The 25,516-nt window shown below is 36.7% G+C and overlaps 1 protein-coding gene across 1 annotated transcript; it reads right to left on the minus strand.

The window, feature by feature from the left end:
• Nucleotides 1-2,376: 2,376 nt before the first annotated feature.
• On the minus strand, nt 2,377-4,083 carry LOC126670880 (uncharacterized). Its single transcript, XM_050364630.1, has 3 exons — nt 3,129-4,083; nt 2,841-2,972; nt 2,377-2,774 (listed from the first exon to the last, which is right to left on the minus strand). Exons 1-3 carry the CDS (start codon nt 4,081-4,083, stop codon nt 2,377-2,379), a joined length of 1,485 nt encoding a protein of 494 aa, XP_050220587.1.
• Between the last annotated feature and the right edge of the window lie 21,433 nt (nt 4,084-25,516).

Below are 25,516 nucleotides of genomic sequence, written 5' to 3' on the forward strand. Positions count from 1 at the left end.
AACAGTAAAACCAGAGGAGATGGTAATCAGAAGTTAAATTCCGGTGATAATGGGCTGTTTATGAAGAATTGGGAATGATGGTGTTCCTCATGTTGGGATGTGTTGCTTTTGGTATAGTTTTTTTTGTTATCGAATGGCCTCCTTAACTTTTTTGTTGGGTGTTATAATTTGAAAAAAGAAATATGGGTAATGATGGAAATTAATAGCATAGTATTTGACTAATTGGTTAGTAAACTCGGCAAAGTAACCCCTTTCAAATTTCAAGGGTAAGTGATTAAACGACATTGTCGTTTGGTTTCTCACAAAGTGATACCTAAAAGAATTATAATTTCCCACGTTTTTCCTATCTTCTTCCTTAATAAATACAGTCCAGCGCCGTCAGCCATGGTTGAAACTCAGCAACTTCACGCCGGCCTTCGATGCTCAGCAACTTCACGTACCTATAGGGTAAAAGAGAGATGGTTGATTTAAATAGGTCATCAACGAATATTACCAAGTCATCATTCTTCATATATCAAACGGCATGCAGCAATATGTTTATTAGAAATGTGGCTTGCCTTTAGCCCTAATTGCAAAATCCATGTATTACATATAAAAAAGAGAAATATTTAAATTAAAAGAAATTGATAGTGAAAGACCCTTTGGGTTATAAGGCAAACCGGTTTTTAATTTATGAATCAGAAATTTAAATTCTTTAAAGCGGAAAAGAGAATTTAAAGACACAAGAAATTTAGAGTGGTTCGGATCAACTCACGATCCTACTCCACTACTCAATCTAAGATTGAGATTTTAGAATCCACTAAATGGGATTGTGCTTTATAGATAAGCACCAATTTTATAAAGAGATTTCTTAGAGATAATCTCAAACTCACAATTGATTTTTCAAGGATAATCAAGAACCTACAAGGGTTGAGTTTTTCCAAAGCTAAACTCTAACTCACAATGATTAGGAGTTTCCAAGATTACTCCAAAACTACAACAAAACTAAGTGATTTAAAAATGTATGTTTGTTGTTTCAAGGTGTGTAAATCATTAACCTTGAAACATTGCAAATGGGTTTATATTTATACCCAAAGCAATCCCCAAACAAAGCACTAACAAACAAAACAAAAAAATGATCTCTGCACACATATCGCCCCCGTGATGCATGGATCACGGGCGAGATATTTGAATGAGACAAAAACCTTCAACGGCTAGAGCCACGTGTCAATGCTTCATTGGGTCTTCAAAAATGTATCCGTTGGATCTTCAACGGTCTCATTTATCGCGCCCGAGATGTGTTCGTCGCGCCCGTGATTCGTTCCAACGGTCGACTAGGGTTTTGTCAGCTCAAATATCGCCCCCGTGATATTTGCGTCTCCCCCGTGATATATATCGCCCCCGAGATGGAAATCCATCACGGGCGAGATATGCTACTGGACAGCTTTCTACTCAAAAACACGATTTTTGCTAGAGAGCTCCGAATTGACTTCCGATTGTTCCTATGAGTTCCTATACACTAATAAACATGATTAGATCACTCATTGTTGATTGTCAAAGTCAAAACAAAAGGAGTTTGAAAGGACAAAGGTCCAACAATCTCCCCCTTTTTGAGTTTGACAATCAACATGCTAAAATGACTAAGTTAAGTAAGAGTCAAATTGATTTTGGCTCCCCCTCACTTTATGCACAAAAGATATAAGCAATTTATAATGCATAAGTAAGAAATTTTGAAAAAAAAAAACTTAGCAATTTGAGCATGGAAACTTCTCCCCCTTTGTCAAGCACAAAAAGAATCAAAGCATGTTTAGAACACGGACAAAGGAGCTAATTGAAGGAGATTTTGAAAACAATTTTTAGTCTCTCATTCAATTGAGGCGCAAGACACTAATTTGATATGCATATCAAGCCTAAAACTCAATTGATTGAACTAATTTGATTTAAATGATCAAAAATAGGTAATAATTCATCAATTGAATTGTACGAAGGCAAGTCCAATCATTAAAAAAGTTTTAAAGCATATCAAAACTTTTTGGAGAATTAAGTTTTGAAAAATTGATTCTCCCCCTCAAAACAACAATTTTGGAAAACATGGCATATAGATTGATACAAATTTTACCTATGTTGCCATTTTCCAAAAGCTTCCATTGATCATCCACCTTATGATTTGAGATTGGTTTAGTGGACATCAATTGTACCTACAAAGCAAATCACTTAGGTACCCAAACAACTTTGGGTCCTTGAAAGTTAATGCTTGAATAGTTCAAAGGGATTAGCCTTAATTGAACTTTTCTCACATAGCAATGAACATTAATATGACCATATTGCATGCAATAAAAACATTGAGTTCTATGGTTCACATTTGATTGCTTTTGAGGTGGCTTGGTTCTAATGGTCTCATAAGAACAAGCACAAGCATATACACAAGAATTGGACATTTGAAGATGCATGAACATGTGAGTTCTTTCTAGTCTTCTTGTTCCATTTTTGACTATATTGAGAAGCATAGCCATGTCTCAAGGGTCTTGTACCCTTGTTGCTCTTAGCCTTTTGAGCCAAGAATGGCTTAGGCCTAGGAGCTTGAGCATGCACCTTCTTTGCCTCAATTGGTTTGACCAATTTAGGAGGAACTTCTATAGAAGAAGTTTGAGGCAAAATGGACTTCACAAATTTAGTCCCATTGGAACTAGAGGCATTTTGATTATAGCCAAGTCCATATTTTATGGTTGGGCATCTTTGAGATACAAGAATTGAATCCAAAGTTGCCTTCCCTTTTTGAAATCTTGAAAGTGAATCTTTTAATTCAAGAATTTCATTCTTTAGTTGATCATTTTCCTTAAGCAAGTTATCAACATTCAAACCTTGCTTAGGGATAGATTCTAAAGATGACTTGAGAGCTTCATTTGACAATTTAAGCTCATGAAATTCTTTTGTTAAAACAATCATTTCATCTTTGGCTTTAGAAGCCTCATTTTTGAAAAATAGCATCTTGGCTTTATAATCACCACATTTAATTACTAGTTCATAAAGCATGCTATACATATCATCATCATCATCATGAGCATCATCAACAACAATATCATCAATAACATCATCAACAATATCATTTTTAACATTTAAGCATGCATCATGTGATTCAACACCAATACCATCCCAAGATAGAAAAGATTGGGGGTTTACCTCTAGTGTTGGTTCCTCCTCAAAAGACATGAGGCACAAGTTGGCATCATGGTGGCTATCACCATCCGATTGAGAATCACCATCCCAAGAAGTCTTGGAACCCCCCTTTGAACTCTTCCTTGAAGAGGAGGATCTACCATGATTGCCATTTCCCTTCATCTTGAGCTCATTCACTCTCTTTGTGAGCCTCAAGAGTTCTTCCTCATTGCTTTCCTTCTTGTTCTCTTCTAAAAGAGTACTTGTTGATGCCTTGAAAGCCACGTTCTTCTCCCTTGCCATTTCTTCTTGAATAATCTTGATGTAAGACATCTCATGGAGAAGAAGCTTTCCAATCAACTCATCCGTCCTCAAGGTAGATAAATCATGAGTTTTAATGATGGCGGTAGTCTTAGGTTGCCATAGAAGAATAGGAAGGGATCTTAGGATTTTACCATTGATTTCATTTAGCTTGAAGAATTTTCCAAGTTGCTCAAGACTATGAACAATCTTAAGAAGCCTTGATGTCATCATCCCCACATCTTCATTTGGCAAGCCCTTGAAGCCTTCATACTCACCAAGAAGCAACTCAAGCTTCTTACCCTTGACTTGTTGTGTACCTTCATAGTAGCTCTCAAGAGTCTCCCACATTTGCTTGGCACAATTCAAGTGTTGAATTCTACCTTGTTCTTCTCTAGAGATTGAGGAGAGGAGAGTAGTAATGGCTTTTCTATTCATGCCATTCTCCTTGACTTGCTCTATAGACCAATCTTGTCTCTTCAAAAGAGCTCCATTTTTGTCACATGGAGGTGTCCATCCCCTTAGAAATACACTCCATAGATCAACCCCTTTCATATCAAGATAATTTTCCATCATATATTTCCAAACTTTGTAATTTGAGCCATCAAGAAAAGGTTTGAAAGTGATGAAAAAAATTTCGGTTGCCATTTTTGATCGAAAGCTCTAGCAATTAAGCAACAAGAAGAGCACCTTGCTCCGATACCAATTGAAAGACCCTTTGGGTTATAAGGCAAACCGGTTTTTGATTTGTGAATCAGAAATTTAAATTCTTTAAAGCGGAAAAGAGAATTTAAAGACACAAGAGATTTAGAGTGGTTCGGATCAACTCACGATCCTACTCCACTACTCAATCTAAGATTGAGATTTTAGAATCCACTAAATGGGATTGTGCTTTATAGATAAGCACCAACTTTACAAAGAGATTTCTTAGAGATAATCTCAAACTCACAATTGATTTTTCAAGGATAATCAAGAACCTACAAGGGTTGAGTTTTTCCAAAGCTAAACTCTAACTCACAATGATTAGGAGTTTCCAAGATTACTCCAAAACTACAACAAAACTAAGTGATTTAAAAATGTATGTTTGTTGTTTTAAGGTGTGTAAATCATTAACCTTGAAACAGTGCAAATGGGTTTATATTTATACCCAAAGCAATCCCCAAACAAAGCACTAACAAACAAAACAAAAAAATGATCTATGCACACATATCGCCCCCGTGATGCATGGATCACGGGCGAGATATTTGAATGAGACAAAAACCTTCAACGACTAGAGCCACGTGTCAATGATTCATTGGGTCTTCAAAAATGTATCCGTTGGATCTTCAACGGTCTCATTTATCGCGCCCGAGATGTGTTCGTCGCGCCCGTGATTCGTTCCAACGGTCGACTAGGATTTTGTCAGCTCGAATATCGCCCCCGTGATATTTGCGTCGCCCCCGTGATATATATCAACCCCGAGATGGAAATCCATCACGGGCGAGATATGCTACTAGACAGCTTTCTACTCAAAAACACGATTTTTGCTAGAGAGCTCCGAATTGATTCCGATTGTTCCTATGAGTTCTTATACATTAATAAACATGATTAGATCACTCATAGTTGATTGTCAAAGTCAAAACAAAAGGAGTTTGAAAGGACAAAGGTCCAACAGATAGTAATTGTAATTTAATTTCACAAATTTTCTCCATTGATTATATTGTTTTTAAATCAGTGAGGGATTACTAAACATATTTTCTAATTGACATCACACTTTTATAAAAAAAACAATTTTCAATAATAATCAATTATAAAATATTTTTTAATTTTTGAAAATAAATATATATATAACTCAAATTCATTTTTAACTAATCTCATTTTAACTAAAAATATTTTATTAAAAACTAGAATAATATATTTAATAGTTAGTACATATAACAGGTCATATAAATATTACTCACTTGCTATAATTTTAGTTTAATTTATAAATTTTTATTAAAATTAAAATATTAAATTAGATTTTAATTATATATATATAATGGGTCCTATAAATATTGTTCAAGTGCCATAATTTTAATTTAAATAAAAAATAATAATATTTATTAAAAGTTAAAATATTATATTTAATATATATAACGGGTTACGTAAATGCCGCTCACGTGCGTAGCACGTGGCGAAACGCTAGTCTATAACTATCTTATATGTGGAAAGAGGAGACAAGCAAAATTACAAAATTAGCCTACAATAATTAAAATATGGACCAAGTTAAGTACACATAAAAAAAGAGAAATTAACTGTAAGTTTATTTCTAATAAAAACACTAATTAAAAAGTTTAATTTCACTTATTATTAATAGATGTTCGACAAAACGGTTATCGATTTTTTGCTGTTTCAATTGGACGTGATTCTGACTAATTCTTTTCAAAGACGGTTACTCCTGCGGCGGTTTCTTGCAATTTTGTGACTCCGACGGCGGTTTCCCAGAAGTGAAAAACATGGTTCATGTACGAGGATGACGATTATGTCGAATGCCTTAAACAACTTTCAATCCTCAAATCTTCTAGAACTATGACAAAGATAAGTAATTGTTCTCTTTTTAAAAAATCTGAATTTTATAGTCCTGTTTACAATTATAGCAATAATATATGGAGTTGCATGATTAGAATTTTAAAATAAAGCATTATTTCTGATTTTAATGATAAAAATAAAATAACTCTTTTCTCATATCTGAAAATTATGAGAAATGAGTTTGTCTGTTGAGATGGAGATAAGAGTAGAGAATCTGATTTGTCAAATCATGCACTTGGTATTCAATTGTTTTCTTCTTCATTATTTATTCTTGTTTCAAAGATATAACAATTTAACTAATTTTTAAAACTTTAAAACTTTGAAAAGAAAAGAAAATTCATAAATGAGCAGTTTTGGTGAAAATAAAGTTTCAGTATGAAACTTAAAGTTTGTTATCTCTGCAACAAATCCATGCAATGTCTTTCTCTATTCATTCCTTAAAAAATCCAAACTCTCTGCATAGTCAGGGTATCAAACTCTGTAGTGAGTGTAGGATTCCGAAACTCTGTTCTTAAAATGGGTATGGAGATGATGATAACTGCTTCCAAATGATGATAACCGCTTCCAATTTGCTATAATGTGTTGTCTTTTTTATGATTATGTGATATATCAAAAGAATCAAATTAATTCTTCTAATCGATGATGGCCATAAACGTCAAGGTATGTTTGTTTGAATTCTTTAACAACATGTCCTCGTCCTTTTTTACTGTTAACAATTTTTTAAGTGTTTAAAAAAAAGTTGCAACTGTACAAATGGTTATACAAGCATATCCTCTCTGAATTCATCGTCATCATCATGCGATATATTTTTTTCTCTCAGTTGTCATCAAGCCATCTTCATCATTCATAGTAATTCATTGAAAAGCTCACAACACCAACTTCATAATTTGTTTGCTCAATGGATATATTCCATTCGAATAGACATTTTGAATTTAAGAAATGTGAACAGTGGCAGTTATTGTTTGACAAACACATTGGCAGTTATTGTTCGATAAATATAATAGGAATTATTTCAAAAAAAACAAGTAAACTTTATATGACTGTTCTTTAAGACAGACGCATGATGCTATTGCATCATCAAACTCTTCTTCTTTCAATAATATATGATTCATCCTTTTGTTTTCTCCTCATCTATTCAAAATGCTAGTTTCATGTTCTTTTTTGTTTTTTATTTATATAAAAATGTGTTAATTAATTGTGAAATTAAGAATTGTGTTTTTTTACTGTTTTAATTCTTGCTGGCAACAGTGGATGATTCATCCCTTAACAAAAAATCAAATTTCTTGGATGTTTGATCCATTATAAGGAAATATTGGTTTTTACATTCAAACAAATTAATTGGATGTTTCAGTATGTTTAATTGATCCAGGTACGCAATTCTTCTTTCTCTCTTTAACTCAAATTTCTTAATTTATTTGTCCATAATTATATTTTTAAATCATTTTAAATGATCTATAATATGAATTTTGTTTGGCTAATTATTCATTTTGAATATAATGAACAAATAACCATCCTTAGTTGAAATTACCTACTAAATACGAGATCTAACTAGAGTAAAAAATAATATATAATTATACAAATATTTAAATATAGTATATAGTAGGTAAAATTTGTCGTTTCAATTTGTGAAGTTAAAGTACTCCTTGTGAGGTTAAAGTACTCCTTGTGAGGTTAAAGTACTCCTTGTGAGGTTAAAGTACTCCCTGTGAGGATATTGTACTCCTTGTGAGGTTAAAGTACGTTGATGAAGGCCTCTACCGTCTGCAACGTTCAAGATAAGTTCTGATGCAGCTATAATATAGTAACAGTCGTTGGTATGATTTGTATGAAAATTTTGAATTTTATCACTTATTATAGTTCTCATGGTCTTTCAGGAATTATATCATCTGAAGTTGCCAAGACACTGAAATAAGTCGAGAAAGATATTCCATCAATAATAGAAGTCATAATTTTATACCGTTCGCTTACTTTGCATATGTTAAGCGAATGTGTACTTGGATGGCCCATGAAGTGGCTAATAAATCCTTAAAGCCTCCTTTTTAGAAGTTATTATTGTAATCTCTGTTATCTAGTTCTCACAAATATTATGTACTTCTATTTACCGAAATTAATACAATTGCTATTTTGCCAAAAAAAAAAAATTCACTTATTAGAATTAGTATTATAGTGAAACTGCTATATTGGCATGGCATCCCATTCACAAATACCATAAAAGAGACCTAAATTAGCTATATGTTTGCTTTTGCAAACAAAAGGACGAAAAGAGCTTTTGTTAATAATTTTTTTTATATTTATAATATAAAATGAGAAGGAGGATGGACAATTAAATTAACTTTCATAAATAAATAAATTTAATTGAGTTTAATTTAATAAGAAGGTAAAATTGAATATGTGTTTTGCTATTTGAGGAAAGACTTGAAATTCAGATAACATTTGTTAATAGTTGATGTCTTCAATTCTAAATCAATTTCTTCAAGACAAAATTATTTTTATAACCGTTAAAATAATATTAGCCTTAATAATTAAAATATTTATAAAATTAAGTACAAATTTAATTTTAATAAAAGGTGATTAAATAAAATTTTAAATTAAATATATGTTTAAGTTATTGTATAAAATATAAATGCAACTATTCGCACCTAAAAAAAATACAAATACAACGGTCATAGATTATTGTTGGAGTTTTTTTATTAGTAATATTAAATTTAACTAATTAATAATTTTAAATGATGGTAGTTTATTTCTGAACATATCCCTTAGTGTCCTATAATGGACAAAAAAATATAAGATAGTATTTTTTATGGATAATCTGAACAAAACCGATAGCAATAATAAAAAAACTAGCCTAAATCACTACTAATTCATTAAACACGTCACAAACAAATCTTTATTGAAAATTTTTCGATCTTTATAATTGCCCGCATAAATAAACAATGAGTACTATTGTTTACATAATTCATCAAAAAGCTATTTACTTATATAAATAGAGTATTTATTTTAGCAAATATATAAATATAGTATTAAGTGTAAATTATATGCACCTCTAATAATTTAGTTAGCATATAATATATGTATGCAAACTACATCTCTCTATTTAAAAAATAATGTATAACTATATTTAAAAATTATAAAAAAAAACATGACTTTAATTATTTAATAAATACATAAAATATAACGTGTCATACAAATACCAAATAATCTATAATAATATATTAGAAGCTAAAATTTAATATTTAATCATTTAGTTAATATTTAATATCTAACGAGTCGTATTAATATCAAACATCTGCTTGTTCTCCTGAGCAATCTCACCCCTCATGGCCGAAAAATCAGCCTGTGATAAAGATGGGCGAGAAGGAGAAAGCTGGCGCGAGTAATCCATCCCATCGTCGGTTGCATCATCATTCTTGTCCTTCGGAAGGTTCCCATCGGTGTCCGAAGTATTCGGCACTTTGCTCGATTGGTTCACCTGTTTGTCCTTGGCCATAATTTCAGATTGGTCCGAGTCGAATTCTTCTACTAAGTCACCTCCCTTCAGTTGTTGTCGGCGTACAGACCGAGCGTGCCTGGAATCGTCCTTAAAATCCGTTTTTGTGCTAACCATAAACTAATTTCCTCAGTGGAGTCGCCAAAAAATGTTCGCCTGGAAATATTCCGGACTCGAATCTTTGAATTTATAATCGGGATCGGTTTGAGGTTTGATACTTTAATGAACCTATGTAGATATTCGTAGGGCTTCTTTGGTTAAAAACACTTAACCACGTGATCTACTAGTAATAATCTGAGAGTTATGAACTCAAGCGAGATTAATACTGAAAACTACTCCTAAATTAAAACAATATGGGGATTGCGAGATAAAAAGCACCGAGCTTGGTTTTTGATTGATTGATTTGTTGATACAAAAATAATGAAGATCTGAGCTATTTATAGCTCTGCACAATCGAGATTCCTAATTAAACTAGAACTAATACTCCTAAAGAGAAATACTCCTGATGAACTACAAATTCCTAATAAGAAAAAAGCTAATCTGAAAAGGCTTTCTATTGGGCCTGAATTCCTTGGTAAGCCCACATGATGCTCTTGTCCAGCAATTTTTCGGGGCGGTGTAAACAATGCCCCCAACAAGCCTGAAACACTTATTTTGGGCTTGTTCCCTTTTAGGCCCTTCTCTAATGCTTCCCGGTCCAATATTGCGGCCCAATCACCACATTCAAATTTTGAAGGGTGCGCATCTATTTACTATTCGGTACCCCCTTTCGCGCCACATCATCACCAGCTATCTTCCACGATGCCACGTCTTAACTCCATGATCCTTCGGCTTCCTCCGGTTTTCCACTTTTAAGAAAAATACTATTTCATTTGTTCATTAACCTACTTTCTCTGCATTCAACAAGCTATCTCTCTCTTCAGCAACTCCAAGCACTCTGCAAAATTCTCCTGGTAAGCATTCGCCCTTCTGATATCGCCTACTTCTTCTTTCATTCGCCTAACCTGGGCGATTTGTTTCAGGTACCATGGCTGCTCCCAACAACAACCTCGCTGAACAAGTAACTGCAAAAATAGACAAAGTCCGAACCAACGCGCCGAACACAGAATTCAAGGCAATTACTGATGCGGGTGATAACCAAATATACGTCGGCCCCATTGTTATTTCCCCGAGCCATCTGTGCGATTTAGCCTCTCCTTTCCATGAAGCCGCTCCTCCTAGATTTTCCTTACCCCACCAATCATTTGTCTGGGTCGGCACTACCTTCAGAAACTGGCCGGTTGAACATGTTGGGTTCTCCAAATTGGTGATAAGGCTATCACCACACTTTCGTCAATCATGGATCGAGACTGGCATCTACGATCTCATTGAACTATGAAAGGCGAGCCGACCGATAGTCAAACACTACATCATGGGTGCATCATTATTCTGGTCAAGTGCCGTAAATTGCTTCTGTTTCAAATCTGGGCCGATGACAGTTATTCTACTTGACCTGGCACTCATGCTTAATGTTCCCCTCATTGGCGAGCGTATTAACCCCAACCTTCGCGCCGATGCTCCAAAGTTCAATCTAACCAAGGCGCAAAAAAGCTATGGCTTCTTTGTGAAACTATTTATGGGCGAAGAGCCTTACAAGCCGACCGCAAGGAGCACATCGCCTTCCTGGCATTTTTCATTGCCAAATATGTGATGTGTACTTCATCCTTTAGAGTAATTGAAGACTGTTTCTCTTAGCCACAGCACTCACCGATGGACGCCGATGCAACTTAGGCGAATTCATTCTGGCCCACTTATACCGTTCTTTGGGCGATATTGCACCTCCGAAGGACCCACAAATTTTCAAGTGCCTAGGAGGTCCCTTATGGATCGTTTAGTTATGGCTCGACTTGTACTTCCCCGAGCTTTTCATAGTTGGTCTACCCATAAAGGCCGAATTATGCGGTTTCCAACTGATATCGGCTGGGACTCGTCTCCCACATGTGCTCGATGTTCTACAAGTCTTCAACAACCATGCCATCAGATCGCCTGAACTGATGTGTCCTGCCCTGCAACTTGCTTATCCACCGTCTTGGTTACTCGCCGGATGGGACGTGGAAGACATGGAAGAAGCCATACAAGCCGATCCCAGATTAAAACTCGACGGTCCTTATTGAGGAATCGCCCTTAAATCCAGGAACTTAATAGCCGGTCTTGACTACGATCGTAGTGGGGTTGAACCATATTGTCCGAATTTTGTGTCTCGCTAATTCTGTTTCTGCCAAGGCCTTCCTTATCCTTTATTGACCGCCTTCAATAATCGCTGGACCCATAGAGCTTCTATAGAAAACTACTCTGAACTTCAATACATCATTCGCCTAAACAAAGCTTACATTCCTCCCTTGTCCGAGCTATCTCGCCCCATTGTCACCCTTTCCTGTACTCCGGAATTCACCAACTGGTGGACCTCCATCGTCCAATCTTCTTTTGACTTGTCGCCTAAAGAAATTCTTTCGCTTCAGAATTTTGATTTACCTCCTTTAAACAGAAAACTTACTCATGCCGATTTATTTCTTTTACAGGCTCCGAAACGCCAAACTTTCACAGGTATTATTGGTTATCATTTTGAAATTTTCCGCTTTGAACGTTTTTATAAATTCAAATTCGACCCTTTATATCGCCCAGGGATGAACCTAAAAATGCAACAACATAGGAGAATAGCTCGGCAAAATTTCTATGCAAAATAGGATAGAATTTGGGAGGAAAATATAAACACCTGCCCTATCAACTCTTTTTAGAAAAAGTTCGGCCGAAATTCAAGTATAAATCACCAATCGTCCCTAAATGTAATATGACTACGATCACCCCTATTAAAAAACCTAAGAAAAAGAAGTCTAAAACGTCTAAGGTAGATTAAACTGATTTGGGGGTGACCTATACTGGCATCCGATGTCCACCTGACGAAGAAGCTATTAATGAACTGGTGCGCATCGGTTACCAGAAAATCCCAGGTATGGGCGATCATTTACCTTTGTTTGGCTTTTAAATTATATATATTCTGACTCTGTTTTTCTATCAGCTGGCATTCCCCATTTCGAGAAAAAGGACAATTGGATAACGATGACGAGGAAGAAAACCCTGCAGCGAAGAAATCGAAGAAGAAAAGACCTGCAAAAGCTTCTACCAAGGAGCCGAAATCGAAGAGAGGCTGATCTTGCCAAAGGACAAATCTGTCAAACCACCGGCCGAGAGAAAAGGGTCTTCGCTGTTTGATCCGTCTCCAGCTGCTCCTCCATCTCAAAGCTGCCATTCGTCATCGAGGGGCGACACGCAGGTTGAGGGCGACATCCCTTTTACTGGCGAAACTCAACCAACCAAGGGCGAGGGGAACACACATACATCGCTGGCTACCAGTTCTCAGACCCCTAACGCCTCAGAGATTATGAGGCGAATGGAAACCCTCCAGCTGCTGTCACCCTTGGCTTCGGAGTATCTTAACTTCAACCCGAAAGCAAAGACTAAGGTATGTTCTTTTAAATTTCTTATTCAAACATTTCGCCTAGCAGCTAATATTCTATTGTGGGCAAACATGGCAGATTCCCTTGACCTCGGCCGATGATGACGTGGCGGCCAACGCAGTACCCTTCCTTGACTCGGATAGCAAAGACTATGATCATGCCATCATCTCTACCGACGATACTCCAACGGAGGCGATTAGTCATCCTTCCGTCAATTGGGAAGATCATCTCGAGGTGATGGCGCAAATGAAGAAGGAAGGTATCGCACTGTTCAAGCTGCCCGAAAATGTCAACAAGTTGAAGCTTGCAGCAACAACTTTGGTCGATGCCCCCGCCGAGATTCTAAACGATGAAGCGCGCTCTTTCGTAACCAACCTCTCAGCTTCTATTCCAGCTTTCCATAGGATGTACCTAGACTCGGTCTCGACGCAGGCTGATCATGATAACTTGACTCGCCAGGAGCAGGAGGCAAAAGCGAAACTGGACACCTTGAAAGCCTCGGTGAAGTCGGCGGTTGCTACACTCCAAGGTCGCCGAACCCATGCCAAAGAGCTGGAGGAGAAGATTGCTGCCATGCAACTTCAGCTGGATTCGGAGCAAAAAAGTATTTGTGACCTGGAGGCTTCGCTGGATAAGGAGATGGTGGAGGGCATCGAGGTCAAGAAATTGCGGGGACTTCTCAAAGGGGATCTTGCCAAGCTCAAACAGAAGTATATGTGGCGACGAATACTGAATTTAGCCAGATTCGGAGCGAGCTGGGCGCTTGTTTCCGTCATTTTTAAAACCCCTGTAATGATTATTAATTCAGAACAGTTTTTTAATGTTTGAATGTTTGAACCGTACTGCTTTTTTGATACTGCTTTGTAAACATTATCAGAATTTTATTTTGAATCGGCCGAGGGACCGAATATTTCATAATCCATATTGTGTTCATGCATTTTATACCTAGTTGATCGGTCTCGCAAAGTCCGATTTGCCATAAGTTTGCATTTTTATTATTATGAATTATTACATTAAATAGTTGAAAAAACGGAGTACCCGTTGAAACAACTCAACTGTGACAATACATGGCCGATCTTAACATAAGGTTTTTACATGTATCGGTCTTGCTAAAGTAAGCTTGTAAAAGTGCTTGGCCAAATAATATATAAAAAGAACTCCAGTTCACATATGTCGGCCTTGATGAAAACATACGTCCGATGAATATCTGTTGTAGGTGTCATTTTTTGCCGGCTCCAAACAACCGCCAGTCAATGTTTTCCCAACAACTGGGAACATATTTCCTTAGAAACTGACCACTGATCGCCCTGTCGTGTTCCTCTCCGTCAATATTCGCTAGGACATACGCACCGCCTGTCAACTTGGTAGTTACAATGAACGGACCTTCCTAGTTCGGACTCCATTTACCAAGTCGCTTGTCTTTATGGCCAATAGGTAGGATCGCCTTCCATACCATATCGCCTATGGCAAATGACTTCGGTTTTACCCGCTTATTATATGCCCTTTCAACCCTTCTTTTCTGGGCTTCAAGGTGATCTAACGCTGCCAATCTACCCTCATCGAGATCCAAGGAGTCTATCACCATTTTGTCAAAGTAACCGTCCTTGGATAATTTACTCTGGTATAAACGGCGAGTAGACATTACAGTAAGCTCCATTGGCAACATTGCATCATACCCATACACCATCCGAAAAGGTGAAGTTCCTGTGGCCGACTTCTGGCTGGTCCTATTCGTCCAAACTGCTTCTGACAACAACACATGCCATTGTCTTGGGTTTTCTTCAATCATCTTGTGAACGATAAGCTTAATAGCTTTGTTCGTCGCCTCGGCCTGTCTGTTGGCTTGCGCATAGTATGGTGTTGAGTGCAGCATTTTGATCTTCATCTGTGACGCCCACCAAACAATATCGCCTCCTGTGAATATCGTCCCTTGATCAGTGGTTATTGATTCGGGTAAGCCATGTCGGTGAACGATGTACTCTTTAAAAAACTTGATGACAGCCTCTTGCGTGGGCGATTTGAGAGGCTTGGCTTCGACCCACTTGGTGAAATAGCAAGTGGCGATGATGACGAAAGTATGGCCATCTAACGAGCCAGGATATATTTTTCCTATGAGGTCGACCGCCCATCCTCTGAATGGCCACGGCTTGATGATGGAATGGAGTTCCTCGGCCGGTACGTGCTGTATCGGGCCACATTTCTGATAGGCTTCACACCCTTTAGCATATCTTATGCAGTCTTGTTTCATTTTCGGCCAATAGAAGCCGTATTTATGAATCAACCATCTCATTCTAGGGCCTGCCTGGTGAGCGCCCGCTATCCCTTCATGTACTTCGGCCATTGCTAACATTGCTTTCTTTGGGCCGATGCATCTGAAGAGTAGCCCTTCAAAACCCTTTTTGTGTAATTCGCCCGCTAGGACAACATAGTTTAGGGCCAGGGTCCTTAACCTCCTATTCGTCTGGTCTGGTTCCTCAAACCATCTTAAGATTTCAGTCATCCAATCTTGGGTGATATCCAATTGGTAGGCCGAATATTTCCTCTCGTCGATGGTGATGCCCCCCAGTATGGAGATTCGGCGTTTCTATTTCGATTGCGTCGAACTGGAGATTCATCTTGTACCCACTGTTGTGTTGGGCTAGATCATTCGCGATACCGTTATCAGTCCTCTCGGTGTATTCCAACCTTGTATCTTGAAAGCCTTCGATCAGATGTTTTGCCTTGTTGCAATACCTTACCAATAGTAAGGAAAGTGGCCTTTTTTCCAGAGAGGAAGCCAAACCGGCCGCAGCTAAGCTAATATGCGGACTCGCACTTGAACTACCCAATCACTTGTTTGATGACCAACAAAGAATCGCCTCTAACGTTGATTGCCTTTGCCCCCAGTTCGGCCAAAATTTCGAGACCGAATACCAGGGCATCGTATTCTGCTTGGTTGTTGGTACATTCAAACTGGAGTTTGAACGACATTTGGTAAGATGCCCCCAAGGGCGAGACGATGTGTACTCCGGCGCCTGCCCCCTTGGCTAGTCCTGGACTCATCGAACCACATCTTCCATATGGCTACGTCGCAGCAACTAATGCTTTCCTCCCTAAGGGTGATACCAGGATGATCGGCCAGGAAATTAGCCAATACTTGTCCTTTTACTGCTTTCTGAGGAACGTACACCAACGTAAACTCGGACATAGCGATCGCCCATTTCCCAATCCGATTTCTTAAGTATGGTTTTGTCAGAATATACTTAATGATATCGGTCTGGGATAGTACGTATACTACTACTGGCAGTATGTAATACCGTAGCTTGCAGCATGTGAAGTACAGACACAGACACATCTTTTCTATGTCGGTATAGCGAATCTCTGTATCAGTCAGCCCGCGGCTTAGATAGTAGACCGCTCTCTCAACCCCGTTGTCCTCTTGGCCGAGCATGCATCCCAGGGATTCATGTGCAGCCGATAAAATAAAGTAACAGTGGTTTGTTCGGCTTTGGAGGGGTCATGACTGGAGGTTTGGCTAAGTACTCTTTTAAGTCGTCGAATACATTCTGCTGCTCGTTCGTCCATACCCAATGATCGATCTCTTTTCCTCATAGCAGAACACTCCAACTACGAAGTCGGCCTGCCGTGTTTGCTATAAACGCCTCAGGAAATTTATTTGACCGATGAGTCTCTGGAGCTGCTTCTTGGTTTTGGGTGGTTCAACATTGATGATCGCCTTGCCTTTATTTTTATCTATCTCTGCTCTCCGCTGGTGAACCAAGAAACCCAAAAAGTTTCCAACCGATACTCTGAATGCACATTTAAGAGGGTTCATTTTTAACCCGTTAGACCGTATGCGCTCAAACCCTTTTGTAATACCCCGTAATTTTAAATAATTAGAATATACCACGAGGTCAAATTGGAGTAATCAAAATATTAAAAATAATATTTTGAAGTTTTGAATATTAAGAAAAATATTCGGAAACACTAAATTTAATAGTCAAAGGATAATAGTTAGGTTTGACTATTTAACATTATTAAATCACGAGAAGTGATTTAATAAATTCGGAATATGTAAATTAAATTTAAACGTAAATTTAATTTACACGAATCCGTAAAAGAGTATCGTAATAATATGAGTTTAAAATTTAAATCGGGAATTTTTATTTTAATAAACGAGTGTGAACGGGAGTAATAAATTTGAGAATACTCTTTATCGTCGTATAAATTGATATATTGATAATTAATATCAATGTACCACTCTAAATGGAGAGTTTAAGATTTCGGACAAAACCCCGGAATTAAAATGTCGAAACTCGGAAAGCTCGACAAGTTATGGACGAATATACGTTAAAGAAAAAATGAGGCGGTGGAATAGGAGTGGGGATGAAGTAATGGGAAGAAAAAATGTCTACTTTAGTCTCTAAATTTTTATTTCAATTAATTTTTAATTATTAACTAATTAAATATTATTTATTATTCCAAATTATAAGAAAATAATTTATAAGTCCCGAGCGAATAATTTTGGTGTTAATATTCATGAAATAATTTGACAAAGATACCGTCAAAATTTTATGGAATTTGGACATAGTAATTTTAATTAAGCGGGACTGATTTGGACTTAATAAATTTTTGGAGATTTATTAAAAATAAAATATAAGTCGGATGCGTATAAAAAATATATTTTTATTCGTTTTATATTTTATTGGATTTTTGGGTAAAGTTTCGTAAAATTTGAAATTAATCTCCGTTTGGTTACAGACGACTAATTAAAATCAGAGGTAAAGTGCATGATTGAACTAGTACTAAATGGTACTTTGCCCAAATCATATTCCTATAAATAGGAACAGAGGGGGACGCATAACTCACCTCAATTGTTACAATTAAGGTGCTTGCTAGTTATAGCAAGCCGAGGCCGGCGCGGCGCGATCCATTTCGCGATTCCGACTGCGATTCTTCAACGAATCCAGTAATAATTGAGGTATTAATCTCGTATACGATGTTTATTTCGATATATATTAATTATATATTCGATATTAAACAGTAAACGTATCGAATCGATCGCGTACGTATCGATTCGACGTTTTAATTATAGAATTGAATTGTTTAGGTTGTGATTAAATGTTCGGAGCGGGAAAAATCATCAAGCACGTCAAAAAGTGGCTCGGGAATGAAATCCCGGTGCCTGCACGTGTGCACGACCATGCATAGGCAGTGCACGAACGTGCTCAGGCAGTGCACGAACGTGCACTAGCCAAGGCCGTGCACAGGCCCTGCACGGACGCGAAGTCCGACTCCAACGGGGTCTTTTCAGGCGGAGAATCCGAGGGGACTTCGCCTAGTAGGACGGTGTGTTTACCGTCAGTTAGTAAATGTTTAAAGGTGAACGTTTTAAAATGATATAAGTCTATACGTTAAAACGATACGACGTTTTAACTAGGCTTTACATTAATCAATGTGATTAATGTTAAAAGGACTATAAGTCTATATCAAGAGTGGTATTATATATTGAACGAGAATTTCAATATTGAGATTAGTTCATATGTTTGTTTATAGAGTCGTCTATAAACAATAGTTGTTTGAGTCTATCGTTTATACGATAGGACTAAAGTTAGAAATTCAATGTCTAATATACTTTTGACATTTGAATTCTAATTATATCCGCCGAGTAGTCGATCTAGCGAGCAAAACACCAACATGTTTGACTGACAAGCTTGTTTGGAGCTTACGTTTTGAAAATGGGGACGACAGTACTGTGAGTTTTACTTTGTGGTTTTTACTTTTGAATATTTACATTTATACTGTTTTAAATAACAAATCGCACTAGTATAACTTAACCATGAAAGATCCATTGGAACAAGCTTCCTATTGGTTGTCAATAGGACTGTGTGATCACCAGTAGTGTTTCTGGATACGAGCCTGTGTTTGACATAGAGGTCAGTTAATGTCATTGGGCGTTGGAAGTGCTAGCGACCCTGACTTAACAGTCTGAGATGGCAGTATCGGATACGGTCACAGGCAGTACTGTGATGGCAGTTTCACGGTTACGGTCCAGACACCCGGCTTAGACGGCAGTGATTCAGTTCACGGTCTAAGGGCTATATTGTGTAGGTTGAGATCCATACAACAGTCTTACTTGTAGGGTTTCATTTGGATCGACTAATTGGTAATATTTTACATATACAAATGTTTTATGTATATGCGATTTGAATATTCAACTGTAAATTTGTAGACTCACTCAGAAATATTTATATTTCTGACCCTCCTCAACGTTTACCTTTCAGGTTATCAAGTACGAGGTCAGACTTCCCCAGTAATTCTGGAAGTCAATGCCAGTCATACCTCTAGAGCTGCAAGTAGTCGGATACTGGGAAGTCTGTCTTTTAATTTACAGCAGTTCAATTTATTGTGATATACTCTGATTTGAACTACTGTATATGTATATGATTGAAAAGCTACGTGTTTTCTAAAATGATGCGACCAGTTGTTTGAAAGATACACTGGTTTCATGATTTTAGCATTTTAGGATTGTATTGGAAATAGAGCAAGTACGTCATATGAGATTGATGTTTGCGCTCTGATTTCTTGAAATACAATCGGGGTTTTACGAACCCAGTTTTCAGAAATATGTTTTCGTTAAAGAAGGAAAAAGTTTTAACGATGTTTTCTGATGACAGATCATACGTGATGTATGGTCTTGAATTGCAAAAAAATTATAATGGTTTTTAGGCTTGCTACGGGTTTCGGAGCAACCACTCCCATTCCCTAGCGCCGGTCGCAACCCTCGGATTTGGGTCGTGACACCTTTCCTGAGATCGGCCAGGTGAACCTCCTCGGTATTCGACTTTAACACCACATCGTCGATGTATACTTCAAGGCAATCAACCCCTCTGAACATTTTATCCATCGCTCTTTGGTAGTTCGCCCCCGCATTCTTCAAGCCGAAAGGCATAACGATCCATTCGCAAGCTCCAATCGGCCCAGGACATCTGAAAGTTGTTTTAGATACGTCTTCCTTGCTGATTGCGACTTGATTGTACGCGGAGTGTGCGTCAAGGAAGCTGAGCACCGTGTGCCCCGCTGCTCCATCTATCAGCATATCGGCCACAGGCATGTGATATTCGTCTTTTGGCGTGGCCAGGTTAAGGTTTCGAAATTCCACACATACCCTCAATTTTCCGTTTTTCTTCATCACAGGGACGATGTTAGATAGCCATTCGGTGTACTGAGTTTCTCGAATAAATTTGGCATCTTCCAACCGTTTAATTTCGTCTTGGATAAGGGTATCCACTTCTCTTGACATTTGTCGGGGGGGGGGGGGGCTGACGAAATGGCCGAAATCCGTTTTTCAGAGGGAGCTTGTGTTCTGCGATTTCTGGGTCGAGGCCCGGCATTTCATTGTACGACCAGGCGAAACAGTCGCGGTATTCGATGAGTAGAGCGATTATCCGTCCTTGGAATATATATCCGTCCTTGAAACAGTCGCGGTATATATATCGGCCGAGGCGATTCATCCGTGCCCAAGTTTACTTCTAACAAGTCGTCTTGTACCTGGGCGAGATCATCTTCCAGTTTCCATGTTGCCAGCTGTATATCCCCGATTGTCAGCGATCCTGTTGGGTCTTGATCCTGATCCTCGTAAATGCATTCGGCCGATACAATGTCGTATAGAGAGGCTAGCTGTCTGATCTCTCCCATTAATTCCTTGTGTCGTGCTATCATTCTAAAAGTTTGATGATGATGGATCGGTCGTTGCCCCCAAGGGTCATCGATGCTGGCCGATCCGAATTGACTAATAAGCGGGGTACGCTCGCCGCCTCTTTGGAACTAAGGGACTGTATGTTTAGCACTTCTTCGTCATATAAACGTGCTTCAAGCACATTATGATCTATGCCGAAGGGGTTGGGATCGCCCTGTACAACTTCGGCTTCACCGTCCTCTCGCCATATGAACAGCATTTGATGCATGATGGACGGTATGCACATATTGGAGTGTATTCAATCTCGACAAGCAATATGTTGTAATTGCTCCGGGCGTTGATGTCACGACCCAATTTCATGAATCGTGACCGGCGCTAGGGTATGGGTATGGTCGTACCAAAACCCGTAGCAAGCCTTGTGGAAAACAATTAAACATTTAAACCTGCAGAAAACTACTCGGGGGCAACCGAGACTCCAACCTAATTCTAGCAATTTATATTAAAGTTCTAATATAAATAACTTAATTAACTGAAATGCTAAACATTATGTCTTATATATAACAATAATGTAATTCAGAGTAAACATACCAATAATAAAATAATCGATCAAATCAATAATCCCAAAGTATGATATCAAATGTAACATATAATAACTAGTTCTACTGCGGTGTAAGAGTTCGAAAACAGTAACTAGTTAAATAACATAAAGACCTCCGAAGAATCAAAAGAATCGGAGTAGACCAGCTTTCAAATTATAAACCTGGAAAAAAATTGGGAAACAACGGGGTCAGATATACTGAGATGAGTTCGCAATACTATTTACATTTATTAAGTTTCAAAACCTTTAAATCAAAACATTTTATACTAATATAATATGATTATGGAAAACAGTATTGAAATGATCCCATCGTAAATATAGCATACTGATAATCCCAGAGTGGACGGGAACAAATCCTCGTCATATATTTATATATATACCAGCGTAAGCAAGACTTTAGTCTGCCGTTTCCCAGAGTACTTACCGGTGCACACAGTCTCGATACAAGCCTATCGAGTAGCTCGTTTCAATCCAGATCCATAATCCGTAAAAAACAGTTCAAATGCATTTATAATATTAAAATAAATTGCGGTACTTAATAAAGCCGTAAATAGCACTACAAACTCACTGCTTGCTTATCCACGTGAATCTTGGCAAACATCTAACACTGCGTAGACTCCGAAGCACGAGTAGTCGATGGGTCTAAAATAAATATATAAGTTAAAATCCATTCAACCCCTAACTCTAAGAATACTAGAAACCACATAGGACTAGCACAATACCGAGTCAAGCATGAACGTAGCTAGAACAAAATGAACAATTAATCACGTAATGACCCGAGTCAAAAATGAACCCCATCGAGTAACACAATACTCAATAAATAAATAAGTCAAGTCTATTGGGTTTCCGCTTTAAAATCTGTTCCTGAAAATATTACTTAAATAATAAGTAAATAACAACTTAAACCCATTTCCTCAAATATTGGATTAGCCGAGTTACCAATAACTACCAAGCTACCTCACATGTCGGATGACCCAAGTCTTAGAGGTGGCCATGAGCCGGGTCAACCCGTGAACCGGCCCGGTCAAATCCGGCCCAGAACCGGTCAAACCCAGAACCGGACTAAAACCAGGACCGTACAATGGGCGGTTCCGGGCCGGTTCCATATTTGTTGAACCGTGAACCGGCGGTTCCGGATCGGAACAGGCGGTTTAAGGGTCGAACCCGTTGATAAAAATATATATTATATATTTAAAATATATATTATATCTTTATCATATAATATATTTACTTTTGCAATAAAATATATGTTATATTTGTTTTAGTTAAATTTTATTTTTTAATTTTTTTTAAAAAATTTTATTTTCTTATAATACTATCTCCGTGAGTTATATTATTACTAAATTACATTTTTCAGTAATTAAATTTTATTTTTATTTTTAATTTTTTTAAACCGTCCTAAGCTGGAACCGGAACCGTCCGGTTCCGAACCGTCATGGAACCGTCTCTTAGGCGGTTCCGAGCCGGTTCCACTTTTTCTTGAACCGTGACCCGGCGGTTCCGAACCGGAACCGCGGGGTTAGAACCGTGGCCACCTCTACCAAGTCTAACCCGACCCAAAATGTTTATCAAAATATAAACCAGAGTTCATAATTCCCAAAAATCACTTTAATAAAATAAATATAATCATATCCAATTATAAACCATAATTTATAATTATTGAATCAACTTGATAAAATAATAAATCAATATTTAAAACGGAACCCAATAGCTTTAACTTCAAGTAACTCAAGTTACAATAAAAAACTTAATCAAATAAGTTTTAAAAACATTTAAGGGCTAAATTGTAATTTAGCCAAAATGACATTTCAAAAAGATATTTAAAATCAAATATAATTATAAAATAATCATCGTTTTCAATTTGTCAAATTATATAACGAAATCCAAAAGTTAAAATATAATTTAATCACGTTGGCACGCTAAGTCCAAAATCTCAAATTAACAATTAAATAATAATTATTAATTTAATTTTAAATAACTCAAATATTATTTTTAGGTTTTAAAAATAATATAACTAATTGATAATCTTTCAAATTAAAATGAAATCCCCAAATCCCATTTAATATAGTCAATTTACAAAACTATAAATAAACTATAATAAGATTAATATTAATCTAAGTTTAAAATATTAATGCCCAAAATAATTTCAATTTATAAAAATAATATTATTTAAACCACTAAATAAATAAGTCGAAGCCAATTTTATAAATTAAAATAAAAATCAATTAAAACAGTTAAAAGATAAGTTTAGGAATCAATAGATTTAAAACATAAAAATTCAATGGCTAAAACTACCATTTGGCCAAAAAGCAATTATAATAGCCAATAAGGCATAGCCAAGTCATCATCTTTTCCATTTCACCTAATTTGAAACCCAACTGCAACATTACAATATGCAGAAACTGAACACGAAAACTCAAGGCAGCCGTAACCAGTGGCGTAGTCAGAAATTAAATCTAAGATGATAGAATGTAATATTTTTATAAATAATATGTAAAATTTAAAATTTATTAAAATTAAGGGGGTCAATATATTATATTTTTAAGGTAATTCATACAAATAAAAATTAACTATACATAGAAAATTGTATATTTTGAAAAATAAGAGGGGCAAATTGTTGGATTTTCTAGGTTCATAACCCAGCGGAATTTCAAAAATTTATCTAAAAACCCAAACCAAGATCCATGTAATTCGAATTAACAGAATAAGTACTTACTTGTATGTCGAATTCAACAGCAATGTAGGAAGGAAGGAGGTGGTTCACTTTGGTGATACCTAGCCTCGGATCAGAAACGCCTCCAAAAGAACGCGTCCTCTACGAGTATCCACACGAACAGACCTTAGCCAAAACTAGTGCTTGTGTGCTAGCACTATTGCTTCACAAGCAATTTCGAATTTTAGTGATTTAGTGAATAATGAATTTCGTGATTCTCAAACCAATTGCTTAATGTGTATTTATAGTGATATAACAACACTAGGGTTTGAGACAAATTCGAATTTCAATCTCATTGCAATTTTACAAGTTTATGTTTATCAAAAACTCCCTTTTGATAATCATCCATATATATTAATTACTATATTTATTATCTTCCAAAAAATAATAAATTAAGAAAAACACTTATCCTTAAATTTCGAATTAATATATATATTTATTAATATATATATTACGAATTATATATATATATATAATTAATCACTTAATCACATTGGGCTTGTACAACCCATAACTGTTTTGGGCCTGTTCTTAGTGTGCGATCCTGTAGGTTCATATAACGTTGACACCAGGCTCGAAATCCCTATTTCAGCCCACAAGTCATAAGTGGCCTCTAGTAAGACATTATGACTACCCAAATTATACGAATATCGATAATCCGATTTAACTATTTACAATAATATTTTAATCCCTTTGTCACTCGATATCCAGGTTGAATATAAGGCATAGTCCTGTCATCCTTATAATATTCAATCATTAGTTTCTTGACTCTAAGCAGACTGAAAATGATAACTCCTTATCCATTAGCATGGCCATGCATTTCCTTCAGTCTATCTTCTTCAAGGGGCCCATAGATATCTTACTCAAATAAATGAGGGACAAATTCCTTCTCAGTCACTCACATTTCTCACATAGTTACTTTCATATCCAATGACAATTTATTCCATTATCCTGTTAAAGATAATGTAAGACTGTATCAAAACATGAAATAGCTATATAGAAGTCCATGATGATTTCAAGGTCAAAGGATTATACTAATAGAATTGTAATGAGAATTACTTATGACAGTGATCTATGTAGTATTCTCACAGTGGGTCATCCAGTGCCTTATTTCTCAAATAGCACCTATGATTTGACTTAATATCTCATATACATGATTAGTAAAATATAATCATCAGTTAACATCATACTAGTCTCAATGTTCTATTAAGACTAGGGATATATGGTATATAATTCTTTTATTAAACCTAAGGGTTCTACTATCAAGTCACATACTTGATGACCTTAGAAAGAATTAACCATTCAAGTCTTTAATCATTAATATAAAATGATAAAACTGCCAATCAATAAATAACAAAATGATAAAGTCAAAACATGGTAAAACATGATTGACCTAGTGCATATCACTAACACAAATGCCCCTCTTGTGCTACTTGTGGCTCCGCCACTGGCCGTAATCATCAATTTCTCATAGTTTCTTAACAAAAAAAAACACAAACTCACATCACTTAACTATAACCTTAAATCTTAAACACTAATTAAGCAATCACTTAAACAATGTATA

The sequence above is a fragment of the Mercurialis annua genome, linkage group LG1-X, assembly GCF_937616625.2.
Source record: "Mercurialis annua linkage group LG1-X, ddMerAnnu1.2, whole genome shotgun sequence".
Taxonomy (NCBI): domain Eukaryota; kingdom Viridiplantae; phylum Streptophyta; class Magnoliopsida; order Malpighiales; family Euphorbiaceae; genus Mercurialis; species Mercurialis annua.